Source organism: Furipterus horrens, unplaced genomic scaffold (assembly GCF_987537825.1).
Source record: "Furipterus horrens unplaced genomic scaffold, mFurHor1.1.pri manual_scaffold_7, whole genome shotgun sequence".
Lineage (NCBI taxonomy): Eukaryota > Metazoa > Chordata > Mammalia > Chiroptera > Furipteridae > Furipterus > Furipterus horrens.
In genome coordinates this window covers 139302825-139329565 of record NW_028327177.1, presented here as the reverse complement: position 1 = coordinate 139329565, position 26741 = coordinate 139302825, and the positions used below count along the sequence as shown (strand labels likewise).

Sequence of the window (26741 nt, the reverse complement as noted above, 5' to 3'; positions counted from 1 at the left end):
TTTATCTGCTTTAAGCTAATTGTGTGACACAAATTCTACTAGTTAGACAGTAGTTGGATCTGCTCTTCCTTGTTTTGTCTGTCACAGTGGGTGATTCTTCTTTGTGGTGGTTGCAGGTACTCCATCTCCCAAACCAGCAGTGCTAGCCAATGGTGACCATGGACCAGAAGGGAACGACACTACAGGTAAGTGGGTCCCAGGACTCCCCCAATGTGTGGGGGACACAGTCACAGTAAGCACCTGGATGTGCTCCTCTGAGGAGGGCTGTTCATGGGAGTGTATGGATTACTCCTGTTTCTAAGGATATTGTTGTTCTTGTTGGGTGTGTTCAAAGCCAGGGCATTTGCCGCACAACAGCTCCAACAGTAGAAAGAGAAGAGTGCATTTCCTTTGATATTCTTTGAATATGTGTTGTACCACACAAGAGCTGCATTAATCTGAAAAATACGCTCATAGAGAGAATAATCAAGGTATTTTCCACTGGAGACCTTTGGCCACTCCAGCCCTTTAGGCAGGTCTCTGCCCTGAGTGCTCACTGCACTCAGCTTGCTGTTCACGGCTCAGCGAGCTGCAGATGAAAAGTTCTGTTCTTTTCTCTTTTGTCCTCAGTCTGTTTTTGCTTTATTTTCCCCTTAACTGTTACTTTTGAAATCTGTCTCTAACTCCTATCCTATAACTAGGGCTTTGATATTCTGTCAGCTAGCACTGAGTTCCTCTGGTTCCCACCTCATAATTAGCACCAACCCCTGCCCCCAGTGTGTTGGTCCTAAGCAGAATTCTCCAAGCAGGAGCAGGTGCCCCAGGGACGTACTATGTAAATCTTTCCTTAGGGAGCTGATAGGAAGTCATGTTGTTTTTATAAATAACTGCACTTAATTTGCAGTTGTGTCGGGCTGACACTGTTGACCCAGATGAATAAATAGTCTTCTAACGATCAAGCACATTGTTCTCTGCCACAGAGTGTGCCCCTCTTAACTGGGGCGCAACGTTTGATCCCCATTACCGTGCGGAGGCAAACGCTAGCACGGACCACGTCTGCTGCTCTTGGATGCCTGCCTCAGCCTTCCCTTCATCTGCTGCAGGATCCCAGTTGCTGAGACGTCCAAAAGCCTTTGTTAACAATAGCGATTATTCCAGGATTTAGTGTTTATCCTGTGAGTTTTAGGAATGTTGCATATATCTTTGTACCTTCAGATTTATTGACGACTGGATTCTATTTGTTGTGACTGTTAGTTTTACGTAGTAACATTCACATCCTTGTTAGCAACTCATGAATTAGGCACACGTTAAAAGCGAGAAGCAACCAGAAGTGCCATCGAATCTTTCAGTTTTGTGAAATGAAATTTTTGCATTTCTTTGATAATCGTAGTTATATGTGGTTTTGACTGTTTTCTGTGCCTGCTTTGAAAGCAAAATCATCTATGTAATTTGGTTCTAAGAAAACATTTGCGGAAATATCCCCATGATTCAAGGGGAAGAAGCTTGAACGTAAACTTTAAAAATGTATAAACGCAGCTTTCTTTAACCAGGAGATAGTGGCAGGGGAGGCCAAGGCTGCAAGGGGGTTGATTGGATTGGCCGGGAAAGGAGTGGGTGCCATTTTCACTCGGGAAGGAAACAACTGTCAAAACTAGAGCAGGTTTCTTCGCCAGGCCAGCGGGATGTCAGGTGTGACCACAGGAGGCTGGAACTTCATGTAGCAGTTGCTTCCCACTGCCAGGCCCTGATGGGGCAGGGAGGGAGAACAGGAAAACCGGACAGTGCAGCCCTTAACGGTTCCAAGACTTGTTTCCTGGTTGCAAAGCAGGGCCCTACTGGTTGTGAACTCTCCAGGGAGATTGTAAGAGCAGGTCTTCCTCTCCACACGGGGGTAGAATACAGTCTGCACACTGGGAAGATGTTTGCATTCTGACTTTGCCATGTGACTGTATTAAAGCAGACGCTTTACTGAAAATGTGCATGTTTCATCGGGGGTGGGAAGGCGTAGGGAGGGAGCGAAGAGTGCATGTTTTGGGGGCATGTGGTGACTTCATTCTAGTTTGGCCATTACTAACTGGTGCCATTTTGAAAATCCCCTTTCTGTTTCCTTCGGAATGTTATCTCTAGTCGTAAGAGCAGCTCAGCCCCACTAATAGCGTAAAAGGGTTTATGAGCATCTCGCTGTGTTAAACTTGCTGTTTACTAATGACCTGTGCTTTTCCGCCCTTCCTTCCCCTTCCTACTTCTTCCTCCCTTTCTATTTTCTCCTCCTAGAAGCCTAGAGTGTGTCTCAACACTGGGGCTGCGGCAACACCAGACCAGTGGTCTTTCCTAAGCACCGTTACACTTCTAAAACCTTCAGCATTTAGCAGAGCTTTGCTTGCCTCCCTGGACACAGAGAAGAAGCTGAGGGTAGTTCCTCGGGGCCTCTCTGCTGATGCCTGAGCAACCCACCTGCTTCCTCTTGTGCTCTGCAGGGCTTGATGGACCCTCCTTCCCGTTCGTGAACACAAAGCTCAAGATGGAGTCTTTTTAATTTTCGTGTTTTTATAAAGGTCACCTAATGCTTTTTATTTCTTGTTCTCTTTTCAAACTCATTTGATCATTTAATTTGAGCTCACATTTTTCTTTTCCTTAAATGTTTTTAGTTGGCGTTTTTCATTGTGTTTTCAGATCTCCCACATGAATCAGGGTGTGGTGCCCACAGATGAGAATGTGTGCTTTCACGAAGGGACTGAGTCCGCCAGGCTGCAGTGAACGCCCCTTTCCTCCCCTTGCTCTCTCCCCCATGAGCTTGCTTTTAGGGAAGGGTGGTCTTTTAGACCACCTGGGTTTTTCTCCACCTTACTAAAATCTGAGTAATGGTCGCTATTTTAATTTAAAGTTTTCTAATTTAGAGGAGCTCTGATGAAACTTTGAGAATCACTTCCTCAAATTAAATCATCCTTTATTAGTTGCAAGTTGGGCCAAAATTATTTCTATTATGCAATTATCTATTTGTCTAGGCTTAGATTAGCCTGAAAACTTAATAGTCTTATTATTGTGTGGAATTTTATAATCAGAATTTCTTAACATGATCATGAATTGTCAAAATGAGAATTAAGAAGTTAAAGAAAATGGAATCCAGTATTGTCAGAATACTGGGATGTTGATACAAATACAAAATAACTTTTCCTGTAACAACATGAAGTGAAACTAAATGGCAACACATTGAAGGACCACAGCTGATCAGGTTTCTAATGCCGTGATGATCTGCTGGGACTCCCTCTCTGTTCAGGATTAGTCTCCCCTGGAACCCGGAAGGCGCCTGTACGCAGCACGCCAGGGCCCCCCGGGAAGCCCTGGGTGTCAGGCCCTTCACCACGAACGTCCGCATCCTTGTTCACACACTCTGAGGATTGTCTCATGGGACTTCCTTATTTCCGTTTCTCATTTTTCCAAACTGATGGCTAAAAAAATCTGGAAATGTTTGTAATGAGTCCTGTGGAAGCTTTTCAAACGATAAACTGTGATTGGATTTTTAGGAATAGCATATAAAGCATGGGCCACGTTTTGAAATCTAAGCGGAGTTCTGGTGTAAGATCTGGAATGTGAAATACTCCTTTAAATTTTCTATCCTCTTACTGACTCTGCAGGTTTTGTAATTCCCAAGCTACTGATTGTTTCAGTTAAAATAAAAAATTGACATTGGCTTCTGAGGAAGAGTTTGAGATGCATTGAATACATTCTTTGGATCCTCTTAGACAAAACTGCCGTGGCATGGTAAAATCAAAATATTAGGAAAGTTTAAACTGAGTACCTGCAATGACTTCTGGAATTTAGGAAGCATTCCCTCTTCTGGTCACAAGGATGTGGTCACATGGGTTGGTTTCTCTGCTGAGAGTTCCTTCCATGGGTTCTGGAGAGAAGACGCAGGAAGGAAGCACATTTTAAAGGGAAGACCTTTATGTTAACTTTCTAAGCAGTTGATCAAATATGGGAACTGTTACCACAGGGAAGAGCACACCATCAAATAAATAAAACATAGCTCTTTCCCTCTGGTGTGGGGCTGTTTAATATGTTTCTTTCTTTCTTTCTTTTTTTGTCAGGGAATGTTTTACAGTTGGTTCTGCTAATTTTTGAAAATCATGTTTGACATTTTTCTATCACTTTTAACCAATCTGTGTAAGTGACGGGAGGAGAACCCTGGGAATGACTGCTGTGGCAGTGGTCAAAGGCACACCCTCACACTTCATTATTGACGTTGCTTTATTCCACTTTTATTTCCATTTTATGTTTTTGTTTGAAATTTATTTTTTTCTAAATATGTTTTCTTTATAAAAATGAAATTTTCTACTAGCAGCCAGCTAAAATGTGGTATATATTGTTAGCTTACTCTGTTTCACTTGGATGTTTCCTTTTGAAAGAAATAAATTTAATGTTTTACATATAGCTTCCTATGAGTAACCAGTCCTGTAATGAAATGCTGTGTTGCCCTGATGGTCACACCTGAGCGGCCCAGAATTTCACTGCCGAGGTGACCAGACTGGTCAGGATCGCTCTGTTGAAATGTTGACTTGTAATCAATCAGTTTCTCTCTCTCTCTCTCTCTCTCTCTCTCTCTCTCTGTCTCTCTCTCTGTCTCTCTCCTCTCTCTGTCTCTCTCTCCTTTTTTGGCCCAACATTGAACTTTGTTTTTAAATATTTTTATAACTTTGTTCATGCACCTAAGTTTATATTTTTTGTGATTTTAGACTTCAATAGTTTGTATACTGGGACGTTTTAATGTGATCATTGTGCTAATTAAATTACACTAATAAACATCTTACATTAACATCTTACAAACTGGATTTTGGTTGGGGTCTTAATTATTGAAGTATAATGTGACTAAGACGTGAGTTTTGTAACAACGCTTGAAGCATGAGTTCTCAGTCTAACAAAGCTACTAATCCCACCCGTAATAATTCCATAATTGTATGGTCTTTCTACTTCTTGCCAGACACTTCCACTTACATGGTTGTTTCTGATTCTCAGAGTAAGTCTTCTGTTCAAAACCTGTATGATTAAGCCCAAATGACCAGCTGATATTTCATCGCATCTAGTGAGAAAGACAGCTGGCAGAGTAGCATGTGCAGTTATTCCAAAAGACATATCAGTTAGTGTGAGATACCTTCTAATACTGCCTGTATGTTAGGTGAAACACAATTAAAGTTCATGTGCACAGTCTTCCTGAGACACCTGAATTACTAAATAAAACGCTTACATTCACTAGCATTTTAATTTTGTAACTTTATTATTTGATAATCTAGTATACCGCATCTAGGGAGAATTCAGTGGGATGCCCAGTTCCCTAGCCATTCCGGGTTAGTATTTCTTTATACTAGTAGGTAGATTTGCAAATGTAATAGGTTGACCGAATTAAGACATTGGAAAAAGATTCTATGCCTGGGGTAATTTGCATGCTATAAAGAACTTTTTTAGTTTGGCAGACATTTATTTTTATTATGAAAGTTCAATTTAATAGTCTTAGTTTCTTTTTATTAAGAGAACTTAATAATCTCTTATTAGGTTTAAAGCACAAGAATTTATATACAATGACAAATAATTCACTAGAGACAAATAGTTCTCACTAACTTTCTTATAAGTATACCATGATTAAACTTTTTGGTGATGGGGACAATTTTTGGATCTTACTAGTGTATTTATTTTGATGAAAGGGAGGTGAAGTCTAGCTGCAGTTGGATACTATGGTGGAGCTGGGAGGTGAGAGAGGGTCTGGGCAACGACACGGGGCTGGTGGGACATGGTGCCGTTTTCATGTCTAAGGCATGTGTAAAACGGGACTATTCTCTTTTAAATTGGTGATGTTTCCATTACAGTGAGGGCTTACCAAGACTTAACCACAGATTATCTGTGGACTAAACCTCAGTGCTACCATGGAGGCAAATTACTGCTACTTAATACTGTTTGGGGTCAGCTGTGCAGTACGCCCCGAGTGCTCCACAAACGGCAGATGACTGGTAGTTTCCATTGTGATCAGAGTGGGTGGCTTATTAATACGATAACTGTTCTGGTTGTGATGTGATATCAGTCCTCAGGTCATACCAGCAGTGAAACAGTAACACTGCTTTGTTAGAATGTCTTGACACAGAAGAGAGCCTGAGTGTTTCAAACTGTCTCTTGTGTCATCAGGGAGAATACAGTAGGTTTAGCGTTAGGAAAAATGTAAGGCACCAAGAATGTGAAGTCTTAACAGAAAGTAAACCTTCAGTGTTAGAGTGTCTGTGTAGCAATTGCAGTCGGCCCATAAGCTGACATTATAACATAACTGAAGTCCAGACATAGAGCTGTATGCTGGGCTCTTAGATGTAGAGGCAGCAGGACTTCCTTTCCCCTTTCTCCTGCCCAGCCTGTGGAAACAGAGCTGTTGAGTTTTTTTCTTTTGTTTTCCTGCTATGAGTTGCATCTTGGAGACACATGAGTAAAATACCAACCCCTTATGTTTCTTAAATTTTTTTTGGTTCATGGTTTTCTGGTAAAAATAAAAACTCAGAAAAATACAAATACACTCATTAATACAACATGTTATGTTTACTTCAAGGGTGTTTAGGACTTGAAACCAGCTTTTGGACTGAGCTTAAGAATCTTTATCTAAACAAAGCATTTAATTATACTGTGAGACATTTGATTTCAATTTCTATTGGAGTTTTGTATTGAATAAGACAAAATAACCTCTTTCGGAGCTTTGAGTGATCCATAATTCTGATACAATTTTTAACCATAACTTTGTTTATATAATTTGCTTCTTTTTGTGAGATGAAGCGCCACACTATGCCAAAAGGTATATGTAGATATAAAATATTTTCTTTTTTCTTTTATTTGTAATTCCATAGGTAATTTATGAATACATTCGCCTTTCTAAGAAGAAGATCCAAGCATTATAGACACAGCCATGCTCTATCAGAGACAGGAGTTTTACTCCCAGAGCTACTTACATTCACACACAGCTGCTGAAAATTGATCTTGTATTTTTTGCCCGAATCTAAACTTGAACGAACAGACTGTTCACATCTCATTAATAATAATAACTGTCATTTGTATAAAAGATTAGAGTTTGTCAAGCTCTTTTGAATGGAAAACAGTATATCCATTTTTCATTTGAAGAAGTCGAAGTGAGGTTCATAATGGAGCTCAGAGTTGAACCTAGTCTGATAAGAAGGCTTAGCTCTTTCTGCCACAACACGTCACATCCCGGTGGATCTTCTTAGGTGCCAACTAAGCTCCAGAAAGGCAGCTGGGAGGAACGCATCTGTTTTAATGCCTTTCTTAGGCACTACTTTCTGGGAGAAAATCCAGGCTGAGGCAAGGGCTTTGCATGTAGGTGATTTATTTTGAGAAGTGATGCCAGGAAACAAGAGTGGGAGACGGGGAAGAGTGAAACTGGAAAGAGGAAAAACCAGTACAATGAGGTATCATCAATAAATTAGCCACTGAGGGGGCTTAATCCTGTCGGGGTTTTCCACCTCATTACACAACTGGGTAGTGTTGATTCATTTTCCATCTCTTGCTGGTTAACGCTCATACTTTGGGACTGCGCTTGTGCAGACCAGACTGCAGATGTCTCGTCTCTGGCATCAGAGATGGCGTAGGGCAGAAGGCTCGGGTGTGGTTGAAATAAAGTTCTGTCAGATCACACCCAGGTGCAGCTAGGTGCAGCTGGGTGCTGCGGCTGTCGCTGGAGTGAGAGATGGACTTTTAAGGAGGATTGGGCGCAAGAGGTCAGTTCAACAAAGATTGGCCTGCTTGTGCCTTATTATAAGGACTGAAATCCTTGAATTCTATACATACAGGGAATTTAGAAGGAGCTTCTTCTATCATGGAACTAAGTCGCAAACCTAATTGTTAGAAAATTGTAGAAGTAATCACAAAAATTAGGCGTGGAACTTTCTATCCTAATGTTTTTTTCTTTTTCTTTTAAATATTTTATTTATTTATTTTTAGAGAAAGGGAAAGGAAGGAGAAAGAGAGAAACATTGATCAGTTGCCTCCCACACACCCGCACCCAGGCATGTGCCCTGACTGGGAATCAAACCTGGGACCTTTCCATTTGCAGGGCGATACCCAGCCCGCTCACTGAACCGCAGCAGTCAGGGCCTAATGTTTTCTTCTTGAGTAAGTTTCAGTGGTTTCTTTCTTTCTAGGAATTTATCCGTTTCATCTAGGTTATGTAATTTGTTGACATACCATTGTTCTTAGCATTCCCTTATAAACCTTTCTATTTCTGTAAGATTGGTGTGGATGTCTCCTCTTTTATTCCTGAACTTAGTAATGCAAGTCATCTCTCTTTTTCTTGATCAGTCTAGGTATAATTTGTCAATTTTGTTGATCTTTTCAAAGTGTCGTTAATTTCTACATATTTGTGATTTTTCCAACCTACTTCCTGTTGTCATTTTCTAATTTTATTCCATGTGGTTGGAGAATGTACTTTGTATGATTTAAACCCTTTTAAATATATTCAGACTTGTTTTAGGGCCTAACATATGGTTTTTCCTAGAGAATATTCCATGAATACCTAAGAAAGATGTATATTCCGCAGTTGTTGGGTGGAATTTTCATTTAATTTTCTGTTAGAGCTATTTGGTTTAAAGTATTGTTCACATCATCTATTCCAAGGCGGTATTCTGTGTAGTCGTTCTGTTTATTATTGAGAGTGGGGCAGTGAGCTCTCCAACAACCATTGTTGCATTATCTGTTTCTCTGTTCAGTTATTTTTGCTTCATTATTTTAGGACTCTTATCCTAACGTCTTAAAGGAGAAATCTGAATAATATTAACTTTTATATGCTTTTTATATTGTTCAAGGATTAATTCCTTATGGAAAGTTCTGGGGTGCGGATTAGAGGACATGTACAATGATTATTGCAACTCGGAGCTTCCAGGAACGTCCTAAATAACAGTGAAATGTCAGTTGCTGGTAGGGAGATTTAAAGTGCTTTTTTCAAAAGATGATTTTCTTTTTCTCAAAATCCCAACCACCTTTTTTGCAGAAATAGAAAAATCTATCCTAAAATTCATATGGAATCTCAAAGGATCCCAAATAGCCAAAACAGTCTTGAAAAAGAATAAAGTTCACACTTCCTGACTTTGAAACTTACTATAGTGCTACAGTAATCAAACAGTGCGGTCCTGGCATAAAGACAGGCACACAGATCAAGGAGCAGAATAGGGAGCCAGAAATAAGCTCTTGCATGTCTGGTCAGTGATATTAAACAAGGGCACCAAGACTGTTTAATGGGGAAACAGTAGTCTTTCCAACAAATGGTGTTAGGAAAACTGGACATCCAATTGCAAAAGAAAGAATTTGGCCCCTTACCTTACGCCTTGTACAAGAATTAACTCAAAATGGATCAAAAACCTAAATGTAAGACCTGAAACTATAAAACTCTTAGAAGAAAGCAGCACAAGCTTCATGGTACTGGCTCTGGCAGTTATTTCTTGTATATGACACCAAAAGCACAGGCAACAAAAGTAAGAAAGGTAGCTTGTACTGCATGGAAGTTAAATACTTTAGTGCGTCAGAGAACACTATCAATAGAGCGAAAGGGCAATTCACGGAATGGGAAAAAATGTTTGCAAAACATACATCTGATAAGGGATTAATATCCAGAATATATAACGCACTTCTTCAACTCACCAACCTCGAAACAAACAACTCGGTTAAAAATGATCAAGGGCCTTGAATAGACAGTTCTCTGAAGAAGATACGCAAATAGCCAGTAAGCACACGAAGAGAAGCTTAGCATCACTAATCATTAGGGAAACGCAAATAAAAACCCAGTGAGGTGCCGCTTCACACCCACTTGCATGGCTGTTGTTAGAAAACAAAATAAGTGTTGGTGAGGATGTGGAGAATTGGAGCCTTGTACACGACGGTGGGAATGTAAAACGGTGCAGCCACTGTGGGAAAGAGTGTGGCAGTTCCATCCTGTTTAAAACAAGGATCGCTGTGTGATCCAGTGTTTTCTCTTCCGGGTATAGACTCTAAAGAAGCGAAAGCAGGGGCTCGAATATGTTTGTCCACCCGTGTTCATAGCAGCATTCGTCACAGTAGCTGAGAAAGTGGAAGCGACCCACGCACACATCAGCAGATGTATGGCTAAGCAGAAGGTGGCATGTACACACTGTGGAGTGTTTCAGCCTTAAAAGGGAAGGAAATTCTAACACATGCTTCAGCATGGATGAACTTGGCAGTCATTATACTAAGTGAAATAAGCCAGTCACAGAAGGACAATACTGATTCCACTTACACGATTCCATTTATATGAGGTCCTGTATATTAGTAGTCAGATTCATGGAGGGAGAAAGGAGAATGGTGGTCTCCAGGGGCTGGGCAGAGGGGGTGATGGGGACTTATTTGTTCAGTGGGGACGGTGTTTACGTTTTGCAAGATGGAAACATTCTGGAGATGGATGGCAGGGATATTTTTTATAACAATGTGAATGTGCCTTAATGCCACCGAAGTGTGCGCTTTTTAAAAATGTTAAAAATAAGTACATTTTAAAAGGATGATTTTGAAATTAAGCATTGTGTACACTACAGACCTCTTCAGAATTAAAGTAATGCTTTATATGTTAGCTGTCTTGTGGATTTGTTCTAGTTTGTCCGTTTGCAGAGAGAAATGCACAAATATGTAAACATTATGTAAATGTTAAACAGTTATAAGAAAACATTTTGTAAAACCAGGTAATATTGGTTGAATTCAATGAGGAGGCTTGTTGAGAACTAAGGAGACCGGAAATTGCATTTGATGTAGAGTCGACATCTCAATTTTGAGGTGTCCCAAACTGTCTCTGCTGTATCTCCTGGTCTCCCTACCACCAACTAGAACAAAAAATGAAATGTTTCTCCATGAAATCAAAGTGTTTTTTTAGTTGTTGAGGCTAGTTTGGCTTCCTCCATCCTCTCTTTCTCTTGCCTGCCATGTCTAATATGTCAGAAAACTAGATCTGGAACCTGGCCTCAGAGGTGGGGCCGGCAGCCTCTCCTCTCCTCCGTGGCAAAGCCGGAGATGGGCTTCGCCTGTTTGCTCTGTTCTTACCTCCCATTTCCCCCACGGTGCTGGCTTTACAATGATTTTTCGTCTCTTTACCTGACACGTTTTCATGGCCAAAGCATTGTCACTGAGGTTGAAAATATTGTTTTAAATAATCACCCCTTGTGCTGTGATCTTTCTATGCTGTTGGAAAAATTACAGGCTTTTATCTCTACCATTATGGCTGTTTCACGTTGGAAAGAGCAGCAGGCCACCCTGCTGACCTAAATTTTTGTACATTGTGAGGTCGCGTAAGCAGTTTGATGACGCTTCTTCCCTTCTCTTCACCGGCATGTTCTCCAAGTAGGTGGTTCTTTCTGTTTCAGGCCTCACGTGGGGACAGAAAGTTGAGAGCAAGATCAGATGTAGTTGCAGTGATTCTTTCCAGGTACTGGCACATGTCTTTCTGAAGTGAGTTTCCCTTAGTGATTGGTTTAAATTTGAGAAAGCTGTCTGAAGAGCAGGCCTGGACCCAGCACCTCCTGGCTTTGGCCTCTTAGGCAAGTTATGGCCCTCTTTGATCTGTAAAAAGCGAACTGGTTACAAAAGAATTGTTTGGGTTAAGGGGCAGAAAATAGGTTCAGTGCTTTGTAACCTGGTTGAAGGGGTTAGTTAATGTAAGATGATATTAGGGTAATGATTAATGTTCACACAGAAAGTCTTTACAGATTCAGTCCAGTGAGTGCTTTTGGCAATAAATCATTCTGTTTGGCCATCAGCCCCTTTTCCTGTTTAAATGATTGCGTAACAGTGTTTTAATTGGATGTAACTAGAGCACATCTGGGGCCCACGGTGTCTTTGGAGATGCTGTGTTTCTAGAGGACAGCACGGAAGGTGAAGTTTTAGAAGAACGCCAGGTAAAGCGAAGGGAGAGCTTTTGCTTTGCGAATTGTGTGGAAATTAATTTAGGATGTTGTCACAGCAAAAACCTGGCCCGGCTGGTTCTCCTGTTGGTTTTCAGCAGCTGAAAATGAGATAAGAAGGTGTGAAGCTGTGTAAGTTTAAATATTGACTTTAGGCTCCTTGGAGGGCCTCACTGAGGAGTTCTGCTTTCTGGTTAGTAAAAGCTAGTCTTTCTGGTCTTCGGTTTCTCTGTAAATGAGGGATTCCACTGCCGCAGCTTCTGCTGCTGTTACTGGTGCCGAGCAGCAGAAATATAGTATATTTTCTCATGCACATCATAGCCTTTTTTTTCTTTTTTATGATGTCACAGACCTAGTTTAACTTTCTATCATAGCCTTTTAATTAGAGAGCAACACGTGTTTTCCAGTTTATTTTCTTTGGTTTAAACCTCTCCTGTTCATTGCCCATTTTTTCATCTGAATTTAAGCCATTGCACTGTTTTTAATTCTCAGTATATGTATCAAAGTCTAGTCAGGAGACAGAAAGCACACAGTAATTTGAACAAGGGATTAACTACTGACAGGTAAAGAGAACTCTGAAGTATATAAGAAGGAAGATATGGGGAGCAGCTACTACCCCTAGACTCAGGTAGAGTACACAGAAGAGAAACATTTGCAATAGTGCCCTTCTCTCCCAAAGCTTATTTCTTCTCACTGGGGGTGAAGATTTTTGTTGAGGTGCTGCTGTAGGCCAAGGTTGGCAAACAGGAAGCTGTACGTGGAGCCGCTGTCGAATTGCCAGGAAGCGAGCTTGGGGCAGCGGTGGAACTTGCCTGGGGAGATGCTCACAGGAGTGCCCACTAAAACATGTTGGGGTGAGTACCATTGTGTGTCCCGCACACCAGCAGAGCACAGTGGGAGCAAGGAGATGGAAGAGCACACAGGAGGCAAGAAGAGAAGCCCCTTCCTTCAGCACCCTCCACTAAGCTTAACGTCACGCCAGCCGACAAAGGAGGAACGTTTGTAGGGCCCAGCTCCATTATCACAAGCAAGGCAATGAAGGGCAGCGTGGCGCTGGGACGCAGTAACCCCTCGGCTGCTGTTATCAAGAGACTGATTGTCAAGTTAATTTTTGACAACGTACAGTAATGGGAGTAAGAAAGAGAAGAAAATGGTTAGAATATACAAGTAAATACAAAACATATGTATTTAAGGAGAATACAGACAAAGCCATCCCAGTTCTCATTTCTGTAATTAGTCACAAGACCATAATTGATATCTGTGACTTCTTTCTTCTATTACCTGTTTGAGATTTCCCGTGCCCCCAGCTCGTGTTTAGGCATTATCTCTACCAATACCCGATAGCAAGTCTGAAGCTGTTCCTCCAAAGGTCACTAGTTGTCTGCAGAAGCATCCCAATTTGTCGTGGACACTTCAAGTATGTTGGGTTACAGAAGGACACCTCAGTGTGAGATGTGTTGCCTACAAAGCACTGCTCCTCTTTTTACCTTGATGATGATGTAACTTATTCACTTTGGAAGGGAAATCTTGTCTTGCTTCAGGCCATTTATTCTAAACACGTAATTGATTAGAAGGGCCCTTGACTTTTGTAGTTTATCTCCCATCCTCTTCCTGAGGCATCTGTATTTGCTGCTTTCTACTCATCAGACCCAGTTAGCATAATGTCAGTATAGTGGGCTAATGTGATATTTTCTTGGGATGTCATAATGTTTAAGGTCTCTGAGGTTTATGATGGTAGAATTGACATAGCCCTGAGGCAAGGCTCATATCCATGTAAAAGCGAAATGCTTCTGGTGGTCCTTGCCAGTTGGTAGGGAAAGAAGATGTTAGCCAGGCCCATAGCAGTATTCTAAGGGTCAGAACCAGGTTGACTCGCTGCAATAAAGATGCCGTATCTGGGGCATCAGCTGCCAGGTGGAATAATCTCCTGGTTACGTTAGATAGTTCGTAGCCACCCGCCAGCACCCTTCTGACTTCTGCACGGGCCAGACTAGTTCAATGGGATGTGATACAAGTATCACCGTCTTTGTTTCTTTCAGGTCTTTGGTAGTGGCATTAAACTCATTAATTATCCTAGAGGTGTGGTATTGCTTCTGGCTAAATATCTTGGTTTAGAGGGGAAGCTCTAGCGGATTCCCATTTGGTCCCTTCCGTAATGACCCTTGTAATTTGGGCCAGCTAGTTGGCAGTGGAGCGCCAATATGGGAGTTTGGCCAGGTGTCAAGTATGTCTCTCCAATTCATCCAGGAGCTGAGGAAACAGCCACAAAATAGGTGCACGGAACAACTGGGTCCACTGTGAGTTGCACTTGAGCTGAGCACTCTGTTGCCTGACTGTCGTTAGCCCTCATTTCGGCTGGTAAGCCACCGTGGCATTTTGGGTCCCCAGGAAGTAGTAATCCCTGAAATCTGGGTGGTTCCTTTTCTCTAATCCACAGTCGCTCTAGTACGTGGCATTTTGGGAAGCTCAGAGGATTCGCAGTCTGTACTTGTGGAAACGATGCAGGATCCTTCCTGTGTAGGTTCTGGGTTTGTGAATTGACTTGGATCTGGAAACTGGATGATAGGTTATGACTTTAAAAGCATGATGGTTGCAATCGGAGGTGGAGTTTTCCCCTGTGGCATAGATCGATCTGTGTGTTGGTCAGCTACCTATGGAACACTGTGGCCAATTAACTGCCACAAAAGATGCTGGTGGGCCGGGGCATTCTGATTACCGACACAACCCTGCTGCCTTTTATGGTAGATATACCATCTCGTCTTGGTGAGTAAGTGCTGCCACTTGGCTTCTACTTTTTTAGGATCCCGTAATCCCTGTTGAAATCAGGGAACCCACTTCAGTGGTGACATCCCCCATGGTCATACCTCAGCGTTTGTGACAAAGACTGTATGGCTGTAACATTTGAAAATGATGTGAAATTCACATTTCAGTGTCCATAAATACAGTTTTATTGGACATAGCCATGCTTATTTATGTATTGTCTGTGGCTGCTTTTGTGCTACAGTGGCACAGTCGAGTATAGTTGAACTTTGAACAACATGGGAGTTAGGGGCACCGCCCCCATCCCCGCTCAGTCAAAATTCTACATATAACTTTTGACTGCCCCAAACTTAACTGCTAGTATTCTACTGTTGACTAGAAGCCTTGCTTATAACAAACAGTCTATGAACACGTATTTTATGTCATATGCATTATATACTGTGTTCTTATAATAAAATAAGATATTAAAGAGAAAATGTCAGGAAAAAAATGAGGAAGAGAAAATGCTTTACAGTATTTATTGAAAAAAAAATCTGCATCTAAGTAGAACCATGCAATTCAGACTCCTGTTGCTGATGGGTTTTGTGACATAGACCATATGGCTTTCAAGGCTGAAAATATTTATAATATTTGCAATACTCTAGTAATGCTGCAATATATTGGCAGAAACCGGGGGAACGTGTATGGAAATATAGTCTTAACGACCTTGGACCAAGGAGGGTAGAATGTAAACCTGTATCGGGCTGGAAGTGGCTCTAACAGATCACTCAGCTGTACACTGAGATTTGTTCTCAACAAGCGACCTATGTTCAATGGGGGTAGAGATGCCAAAGCTTCCCTGACAAGACATAAAGGGATGGACTCAGAGGCTTGGGGGGACAGGAACATTGGAATAGATCTTTCATGTGTGACCTAAATCGCACAGGAAGGCCCAGAAGACGCTCCTTTAGCTAAGGCATTGAGGCTCTGGCTGTTTTCCTTTGTGGTATATCCCTGTCCCCTAGACCTGTGTTGGAGAACATGTCTCTGAAAGGGACCAGTACTTCCCCCAGTTATTTCATTTGCTTGTTTTTAAATAACTGGTTTTTAAAAATTGGGATCCATAGATTATTTTATAGGGGAATTTTTTCTGTAATACAATTTAGATTTTGTTTATATTTTAAAGATGCTATAGATTTAGTTGTGCTTGTAACCAGAGGAGGAGAAGTGAGGAAAGAAGGGATAAAAAAACAAATCTAGCCCTAGTTGGTGTGGCTCAGTGGATTGAGCGCCAGCCTGTGAAACAGAGGGTCGCTGGTTCGATTCCCGGTCGGGGCACATGCCTGGGTTGTGGGCAAGGTCCCCAGTTGGGTGCATGCAGGAGGCAACCACACATTGATGTTTCTCTCCCTCTCTTTCTTCCTCCCTTCCCCTCTCTCTAAAAATGAATACATAAATAATAATTTTAAAAAAAGCAAATCTTGGAGGTTGGATGGTGATTGCAAAGGAGGTAATAAAAGACATACTTGCCTAGGTACTGTCCTTGGAAAGGAGATAGACGTAGATTTCTCATATTCTCTAGTTTAGTGTTTCTTTCCCAATTTAAAAAATAAATAAAGGTGCAGGATTACACCTCCCTCATAAGTAGGAAGGAAAGAAGTAATGATGGACTCACATAGTCAGAGGAAAAGGGCAGCTGAAGAATTTTATTCTCTGTAAAGTACGAGCTTATATGTTGGTGAAGGCTGCTGGAGAGCGTATGCAAGAACCTCTCTGGAGAATGAGAGAGGAAGTGGAGAGACACATGTTTTTATCACGTGCATTCGGTATGATAGTACATCCAGTGTCTAGGGAGTGGAAGGACCCACTGAAATGGTGTAGTGTTTACAGCTGACTGCAGCCAGCTTGGACGGTACTCCGGCCTCACGGTGGCATCTGTACCTGCGCGCACTCTGGGAAGCAGCCTGCAGCATTTCTGGCTGAAGCGAAATAAGCACACTGTGTTGTCTGTTAGGACACTGCCGAGGCAAGCATGCTTGTTTGCTTTATAGTGAACCAAAAAGAGACTGTTACCCCAAAAGTCATCATCTCTGCCCTGCTCGAGACCCTCAGTGAATACTTCAGTGTCTTCAGATATTGTCACAACTCTGAACTCTTAAAAAAAAAAAAAAAAAAAAAAAGCCTCCCAGCCATTTTAGGGACATTTGGTATTGTTAATTTCAAATCAGGAAGGACTGGGCTGCTTTTGCCTGTTTAGGGGAGAAAGACATCCTAATATAGTTGGATATGAACATTTTATTGTAAAAAGTGGAGTTGGCTGAAAATCTGAGGGGTTAGCTTCTGTCACTCATATTTTTATTTTGAAATAATTTTGAATTTACAAAAAACATTGCAAGAGGAGACTAAATCAAAGAACTTCTGTATTTTTTTAGATTTACCAGTAACATTTTATCACAATTGCTTTACCATTCTATAAAATATGTAGGGATGGACACGTACTATTTCCCTGGTCGATTGTGTTTTCTATTTGTTATAATAATTAAGAGATTCTCGCATGTATTACTTAACAGTGTCAACAGTCATTGAAAATATCATGTTCTGAAATTGCTCCGTCTTTTCTCCGAAGTTTGCTTGCCAGTATTAATTTTCTTCTTTTTCCATGTTAATTTAAACATCGTCATACAGTTTAACCCTTAATGAGGTATTGTATTATGTATTTTCCCTCTTTCCCAGATGGCTAACTTTCTATCACAAAAACGTTGTGAAGCCCGAACTTTCTGGCGAGTGGGGGAGGCGGGTTTTGGTGGAAGTTGTCAGAAGAGTGATAATTACGCATCAGTCGTAGTGTAGGAGACAGGGGTGTGGGCTGAGAGACCGAGAACTGGAAGGGAGCTTAGGGACCAGATACAGTGCCATCCTTTCATGCTATAGCTGAGAATATTGAGGTTCAGAGTTACTAAATGAGCTAAGGTCTCTCCCGAGATCTGGGACTGGTACCCAAGTCATCTGCCAGGGAGAGAGAGAGGGAGAGGGAGAGAGACTCTGTGTTTTGTTTCATTATCTTTTTACTTGTCCCTCCTGATAAATAGAAGTATTTTCTATGGATAGAATGTCTGGAAATACTCTTAAGTCATCAATTCTCAAATGTTTTACTATTAAGACAATTTTCATGCTTAAAAATTAGGAAACTTTTGAGGGTGATAAATATGTTCATGTTTACACATGTTGAAATTTATCCAACTGTTTATTTTAAATATGTGCAGCTTATTTTATGTCAATTATACCTCAATAATACTGCTTATAGAATTATGAATGACCCCAAAAGAGCTTTTGTTTATGTGGGTTATATCTGTCAGGATTTGCCAAACTAGATACTACGATTGAGAGACTTTTAAACTATTATTTTAAAGTAACAATAATAAACTCAGCATTACATTTTAAATAAGCATGGCTTCCAAGAAAAGAGTTTAGTAGGAAGGCCTGTGCTTTACATTTCCCTAACCCACTGACGTCCGCTTTAGGAGAAAGCAGGGGCTGTGCGTTCACCTGTGTATGTGTCCCTAGGAGGAGTATTTTGATAGGTTTTTTTTTTCCAGGTAACTGTATATTTTTTTGATTTGTTATCAAATCTTGACAGATGGTGGTTTCTGAAAGGTTTTTGCAGTGTAGAATCTGAAACAATGAATTTTTTTGGTATTCTGTTGTATTAAAAACCATTGTTTATTTGCACTTGGAATGGATCTTACCTGACAGAATTATTCTGGCTTTGATATATAGAAACTGCTTAATCAGTTGGTACTTTAAATTTTTTAGTCACTTGCCTTTTCTGTTAAATGCCCCACTTTCTCAGAAATAGAAACTAGTCCCCATCTTTCCCCATTTTACTTTTATAGGAGAACCAAGGTATCTGGGATAGTTTCCATTGAATTATATAAACTGATTTTATTTTGAATTTCATTTTTCATTTTTTTACTGAAATAGACTCTGGGTTGCAGTTATGCTAAAAAAAAAACCCACATTTTTTTCCCGAAGGCTATTGCTACTGCAAGGCAGTTTGCCTGCTTTTGCTGTGGATTTTTGAGAAGGAAATCTAGGTCAGTGGCAGTGAGTGAAGATGTGGGGGTGAGCCTCTGTCAGATGTGCCCATTAATGACCTTGGTGAGGCCGGCCGTCCCTAGCCCTGCTTCCAAGAGAGCCGCTCTGGGCTGGGCTGCGGCACCTCTCTGCACGCGTGACCAGTGCTGTCGGCATCTGAATACCAGCGGCGCCCATCCCTTCTCCAGAATGTGAGAGGGAAATGCACCCACTTCTCTGATTCAGTATCATGGCTTTTTACCCAAGGGTAAGAAACATGAGCAGAATCACTGGCCTTTTAAAGTCTGTTTCAGAAATGATAGGCTGCCCTGGCCCGTGTGGCTCAGTTTGTTGGACGACATCCCGCAAAGTGAAAGGTCACTGGTTCCATTGCCTGTCAGGGCACAGGCCTGGGTTGCAGGTTTGGTTCCCGGTCAGGGCGTGTGAGAGGCAACCGACTGATGTTTCTCTCCCTCGCTGTCTCCTTCCCTTCCCCTTGCTCTAAAAATAAATAAATAAATAAATAAACAAATATATATATATATATATATATATATTAAAAAAACTACTTATACATAACTTAAACATTGGTACATATAGTGTTTGTTCAAAACTGTGTCTAGATGTTTAATATGGGAGAAATAGCCATTTCAGTCTAATTTCTTGTTACTTGCAATGGACTGTGTGTACAGTTTTTATTGTTTCCCTATATTTTGTTTGTTCTGATCATGTATTTATTAAAATATTCTTTGTTTAATAATTAAAAAACTGAGACTTGGAAAAAAGAAATCTCTTACACGATTATAGGACAACTTAATTTTAAAATGAGCAAAGTATTCCATTGTACATTTTCACCAAAGAAACTATGGAAATGGATAATACGCACATGAAAAGAAGCTCATCATCATTAGCCCTTAGAGAAATGCAAATTAAAATCCCTATGAGAGGCCCTGGCCAGGTTAGGTAGCTCCCTTGGTTAAAGCGTTATTCTGATATCACATCGTTGTCCTGATGCACCAAGGTTGGGGGTTCGATCTCCCGTTGGGGCACATACAAGAAGCAACCAGCGGATGATGCATGAAGAGGTGGGGCAACAAAATCAGTGTTCCTCTATCATCTGTCTCTCTGTCTCTGTCATTGCCCCCTCCCTGCCTCACTCTCTCTCTCAAATTCATTGTTAAACAATCCCTATGAGATTCCACTACTGCTAACCTCAAGGCAAACTGGGAGGGGAGTGGCAGGGTGGTCCCTTCCTTATGATCAGCCGACTTACCAGGCTGCCTCAGGGACAGGGTTTCTTTCCTCTGCAAAGTTGTCCTTTATTTTCATGGAATCATTTAACTCTGACTTCACCTGCGTGAAATGGCTTAGGGACAGAGAAGAGAAGAATGAAACCTGATTATTTATCCTAGATGTGTACTCCTTCAGGAGCATCTTCTGAGGGGATCTTAGATATCTGAGGATTATTTTATTTTCATATTCTGGACTGGATGATTTAGGTTAATAAATTCACACTATATACCAAATTTCTTGGAAAGGGATTTACATTTAATTTAAAAAGCATTAGGAGCCCCCAAAGAATTTGAACAATAGCCTATTATTTCATTTTTTAAAGGATTTTTATTTATTTTTAGACCGAGGGAAGGGAGGGAGAAAGAGAGGGAGAGACACATCGATGTTTGAGAGATATATCAATCAGTTGCCTCTCACAAGCCCCCATCTGGGGACCTGGCCTACAACCCAAGCATGTGCCCTGACTGGGACTTGAACCAGCAATTTTTCGTTTTGCAGTCTGGCTCTCAGTCCACTGAGCCACATCAGCCAGGGCAACCTTATGTTTTTAGTGTAATAAATGAACTTGTTAAAACTTACCTAATGTAGATTGTAATTACAATTATGTTATGAGAGATTTTAATCTCTTTTGCATACAGGTCCTTTATTAGATATATGATTTGCAAATATTTTCTCCCAGTTTTTGGCTTCTCTTTTCGTTTTCTTAATGGAATCGTTTAAAAGCAAGATTTAAATTTTGATGTTGCCCAGTTTATCAATTTTTTCTTTTATGAATTGTGTTTTTGATGACATGTCTAAGAAATCTTTACCTAATCCAGGGTCACAGAGATTTTTCTCCTTGCTTTTATTAAGTTCTTTTAATTTAGCTCTTTATATTTAGGACTTTAATCCTTTGTAGTTTTGTTTATGGTGTGAGGTAAGTACCATTTGTTGAAACAAATGTATCCTTTCCCCCATTGAATTATGTTGGCATCTTTGTGGAAAACCAATTGACCACCACTGTACAGGTTTCTTTCTGAACTCTGTTCTGTTACATTTATCTAATGTGTGGTCTATACCACACAGACTTGGTTATTGTACATTTATAGTAACTTTTGAAATCAGGCCACACAAGGCCTCTAATTTGCTTTTCTTCAAATTTGTTTTGGCTTTTCTATGTTTTTTGCATTTCCATATAAATTATGGAATGATGTTGGTATCTGAAAAATATTCTGGTGGGATTTTTAATCATAGTTGTCTTTACTCTATTTGCCAGTTTGAGAATTGCCATTTTAAGACTATTGAGTCTGCCATTCATGATCATGATAAAGCTCCCCATTTACTTAGATCTGGCTTTTTATTTTTCATTTTTTATTCCACTTGAAATGATGCTTTTGACAGTTTTGTCCAATTTAAAGTTTTTGTCAAAGGCACTAGCAGGCATGATTGTGTTATATTGTACTAGCTGTTATACTTAACAGCAACTCAGCTCTAGTAGGGGGAGAAAAGAGTGGTACTTTGTAACTTTTGTTTCATGTTTCTGTGCAGGGCTTCCAGCTGAATTCCTTGAAGAGAAACTAGCCTACCAGGGATATCAGAACAACCAGAACTGGTCAGAAAACACAAACTTTTGCTTCGAACCCGAGCAAGTGGTAAATCCCACCCAGACTGGTAAGTGCAGGCTTGTCTGTGACCGCTGAATGTGAACTATAACATAAACATGAAAAAGCCATGGCCAGTGCTCAGATAAAACATTTTAGCCTGAATGTAGCTTGTAAAGCACAATCAAGGTACAATTATTAACCCCTGGACGTTTAGGGGACCCTTGTCTTCTCTGCTTCTCTCTTTTTCTTAGGTACATGCCCATCTGGTTCTCTCCCTTTCAGAATCTGATTTGAGTAAATTAACTGAGATTCATATTCATTGAACCTTAATTCTTCCAAAGGAATTGTTATTATACTAATATTAGCACCATTTGCTTTTTTTCCGTTTTATTGAATTGATTGGGGTGACACTGGTAAACAAGATTATAAAAGTTTCGGGTGCACAGTCCCACAGCACATCACCTGTACGCTGTATTGTGTGCTCGCCACCCCAGGGCAAGTCCCTGTCGGTCACCGTTTAACAGCACCGTGTGCCGAATGCCTGTTTCGGGCCAGGCCCGATGCTACAGCCTTTATGCACGTATTGTATGTGCTTCTTACCCAACGCTGCCAAACGTGTATTACCCTCATCTGACAGGACAGAAGACCGAGCCTCATACCCACATATTATAAAATGCACCCTAATCTGTGGAGACAAAAAGCGATGGTATGGCGTAGTTGTCTAGATCCGGAAGTGGTGGGAGGAGTGGCGTGCGGGGGGCCCTCAGAGTGTAGCCTTAGCACCTCCCTGTCAGCTACCCAGCTGGGGAGCGCGAGATACTGTTTCCACTTGTATGTGGGTTTTTTTTTTTTGCCATTAAACTTATAACATACACATAGCTAGTTTCAAATTAGTGAACATTTATTGATTTCTTACCACGTACAGTGACATTATGTCAATTTACCTAACTTAACTATTGACAACACACACGTAACTAATCAGTATTCGTCAGGTAATAAGGAATGCTTTCTTTGCGGTCATTTCCTCTGAGGTTGAGGTTTGCTCCCTTCTTTTTTCCAGATCCCTTTAAGATGCACCATGACGATGACCTGGGAGATTTGCTCTCTTTCCCCAGTGCACCAACCAATGCTTCAGCCTTTACACAGCAGAACGACCCCCTGAAGGGCAGTTACGGTAAGGCTCGTCAAACTGGGTTTATTTCTTAACTTCAGAGCATTGATGCGGACTTCACTTTGTCCCCGTTGAAGTGAACCACTGAGCAGAGGCATGTCGAGGGGCTCTGGCTGGGACACATCAGTCGCAGGAGAGAGTTCACTTGGGCTCTCTGGGCTGCTCCCCCCCTGTTGTAGGATTTTGAATCCTGTATCCTAGGGCCAGATTCTGTCTCCACATTTTACTGCCTCACGGCCTCGGGCAAGTTTTGTCCTCTCTAAACTTTGGATTCTTTATCTATAAAATGGGGCCAACAGTAGGTCCTACCTGAAAGATGCAGTGATGATTAAATTAAATTATGTAAAAGCACTTTGCATGGTGTTCATTACATAGTGAACATTAACATATCTTAGTTATCAGTTACTGGGATCCTCAGTTCTGGTTTTGGTTAACTTTTAACATGAGTGTGGCCAGGGTATTGTAGGTGAAACAAAACTTCTCCTCATCTTAGGTTTTTAGCTGGATTCTAACAAAAAGACAGATTAACAAGAGAACAGTTCATTAACACATGCAGCATACATCACACAGGAGAAAAGTAACTCAGGGGGGTTGCTTAGAACTTCTGTTTCTGTAGCATCTGCAACAACAACAACAAAAACAGTAAATTTGTAGAGAAACGACAGGACAAAGGAAAGCAACCTTAGGCTTCTGAGAGTGGCAGCCTGGGAAGGTGGAAGTGCTGACGGAACTAATGGGTTTGTTTGCAGGCTGCTCTGGTGCCCCCTCTGGGCTGGTAGGAGTTCAGTCTTCAGTGAAAGGAGAATTTAAATCCTGCCTCTAGGCAGAAAGTGGGGGCTCTTTTTGGGGGTTTGCTGCTGCTTAATTGCCTTAGCCCAAAATAATTTTTCAGTCAAAAAGGCATGCTTTGGGGTGACATATTCTGGTTCCCTTCAGTACTCAGCATCAGTAAGTCCCACTTCAAACAATGTGTGTAATTCTGTATTTGTAAACATCCCGACTAGTAATGTTTCGTGTAGGCTTTTCTTTGGACTCTTGGGAGAAGGATATTAAAAGAGGTGCCTTGGATGTTATCCACCCAGTCTCCTTATACTTTGATTTTGGCTTTGACTCCCGATTTTTGCAGCTCTCTAGCTAGTGAGTCATTTCTTTGCATTGACTTCCGTCTTTACAGCATCTTTCTTCGCTCACTTTATGTTCCCTCTGCTTTTCCCCAGGGTTTACACCTAGACCACGTCAGCAATCTCCTAACAGAATGCCTGCTCCCTTTTAAAATTCATTCTGAATAGACCTGTACTGATCACCCTGAGTCCCTGTTCTGAATTTGTCACCCTATTTTTTTTTTTTCTTTTCTTTTTTCTGTTCAAGTCTAAATTTCTCTGGCTTTCCAGATTTTTTCCCCTTTGTTTGATTTAATCTTATTTTCCCTTGCTGGTATGCAAGATCTGTTTGAATCAGACTAATCTCATAGTACAAGAAATAACCTCTCCCACTTACGTATGGGCCTGGTGCCCCTCTAGCTGCTGCCCTGCTGTCGTTCCCAGAGTGGGCGGGTCTGCAGATGTTCTAGGTCCGTGGGGGCCCTTCAAACAAGCGGAATCTGCTGAGAGACCAGCAGTTTCTGCCTCCACCCCAACCCCCACTGGTTCTCACAGTCAGAAGCAATGAGGCTTGATTTTCCCCGGCGCTGGGACTGTGAGCTGCACAGTCTGGTTTGGGGCTGGGAGCGCTCCCCAGGTGTCCCTCCTGACTTTTTTAAATATATGACTGAGCTTTCTGCCGGCTGGTCACAGTTGCTGTCGCTGCCACCTACACATTGCGTTCTTTCCGCCCTGGCTCTGTCCCTCCTGCCTGTCTGGATGAGTATTTCTTCTTTATATTTTTGTTTGCTGGACTTCCATGCAGCTTGATTTTCTGGAACTTCTGGTTGACTTCAGTTTGAAGGTAGTTGTATTTCTTCTTAGTTGTGGAGGGAGATGCAGTGTGTCTACCTACTCTTCCATCTTGGCTGGAAGTTCAGCATTAAGCTCTTTTAACACGTGAGAAAATTAAGACCCATAATCCCTTACTATCCATTATGTTCTATTTGTGACGTTGGAGCTAGAAGGTTCATACATGGCACTACTGGGGTATGGTGATATAACAGCCTGTAATTAGTCAAAAACTAGAGAATGTCAGCAGTGTTTAATTTAAAATTTTCTTGCTTTGTTTTTCATTGGTCCTTAGGTCTGCATCTTTATGGAAATATATAAAGTGTAATTTAAATATCAAATGCCTGTTTCCCCCCAATGTTGACTGAAATACATGTTTGTCTGTATTTCAATATTAGGTTTGTTTCCCTGCGACACATTTGCTCCTGCAGTGGTTGTCCCTCAGGTCTGTCCTGTGGAAGCACCAAACTCTCCCCACGTGGGGGTCTTCATTTCCCCAGAGGCCACACAACCTCTGCAGCCCTCAGCAGGTAAGTTATTAGAACTCTCTTTGTAATTTTGTGGTTATGATATCAATAATCGGTGTAAGTCATCAGATGTTTTTTAGCAGCATACTAGAGTATAGATAAAAGTGTCAGACCAATCACAAATGTATTTAAACTTGTATTACTGATTTTACAGCTAGAGGAATGAAGTTGAAGTTGAGATCTAAGACTTGGGATTAATGGGCAAAGAAAATCCCTTTTCAGTTCAGTGCAGATTTAAAATTCTAGGGTTCCACAGGTCCTTTTCCGGACACTAATTGTGTAGCGTGTTGTTGTTGTTGTTTTAACCTTGAGTTTCTTCTCTCTTCTTCGCTTTTCTCCTCCCCTGTCTGTTCTCCCAGTATCGTGTTCTTCTAAGTACTGGAACTGTGAGAGTAGGCGCAGCGTCTCGGTTATGTTAGGGTGTCAGGGGCACGAAAGCCACATGTTTCTGTGCTCTAAGAAAGTGTGTTTTGAATGCAGAGCTACGAGCAGACAGTGATGGATCTGAACTTGCCAACGTATTTCCCTTCAAACCAGCCGAGGAGGTAGAAGCGGCATCAGCAGAAAAGAGGGCACCAGCAGAAGCATGGGAGATGATGATGGGACTGAAGGCTGCTGTCACGGCACCAGCTGGAGAAACAGAGGCGGCTCTGGCTAAGGATGTGGCACCAGTCATAGATACAGAGGAGGCATTGGCCAAAGACCTGGAACCACCTACCAAAGAAGGGGTGGCATTTGCCAAGGACGTGGAACCACCCATTGAATCAGATACGTCCTTAGTCAAGGACGTGGTACTACCTATAGGAACAGAGGAAACCCCAGCCAAGGACGGAACTCTATTCAAAGACACAGAGAGGGCACCCCTTATAAAAATGGATTTGGTCCCAGATGAGGGCATGGGATCACTTTCAGCAATGGAGATGGCACTGGCTAAGGACATTGTATCATCCACAGAAATATCCTCCATCAAGGAGCTGGCCTTGTCCTCAGAGACAGAGGTGGCCCCGGTCAAGGACATGGCTCCATCTCCAGAAATAGAGATAGCCCTGGGCAAGGATGTGGCTCCACCCTCAGAAACAAAGGTGGCCCCAGTCAAGGACGTGGCTCCATCTCCAGAAATAGAGGTGGCCCTGGTCAAGGACATGGCTCCACCCCCAGAAACAGAGGTGGCCCTGGTCAAGGACATGGCTCCGCGCCCAGAAACAGAGGTGGCCCTGGTCAAGGACGTGGCTCCGCACCCAGAAACAGAGGTGGCCCTGGTCAGGGACATGGCTTCACCACCCAAAACAGAGATGACCCTGGCTAAGGATGTCGTACCACCCTCAGAAACAGAGGTGTCACCAGTTCCAGTTAAGGACACGGAAGCTGTACGATTACAGGGAGGAATAAGTGAGGATTCCCGGTTAGGATCTCTCCGGAATGAGGGGCATTCGGCTGCACCTACTTCCGTGATTTCACCAGGTACGGCCTTACACTTACTCTCAGTATTTCTGTCTGCCAGGGTGTAGTCT

The 26741-nt window shown here is 41.7% G+C and overlaps 1 protein-coding gene across 1 annotated transcript in view; it reads left to right on the top strand.

Annotated features, from left to right (window-relative positions):
* Positions 1-26741, top strand: part of MAP4 (microtubule associated protein 4) — a 129900-nt gene that overhangs the window by 58010 nt on the left and 45149 nt on the right. The window contains exons 3-7 of the mRNA XM_090284657.1: positions 117-185; positions 21546-21668; positions 22662-22775; positions 25102-25233; positions 25711-26691. Coding sequence (XP_090140783.1) covers positions 117-185; positions 21546-21668; positions 22662-22775; positions 25102-25233; positions 25711-26691 — 1419 coding nt within the window. The remainder of the gene's footprint in view (positions 1-116; positions 186-21545; positions 21669-22661; positions 22776-25101; positions 25234-25710; positions 26692-26741) is intronic.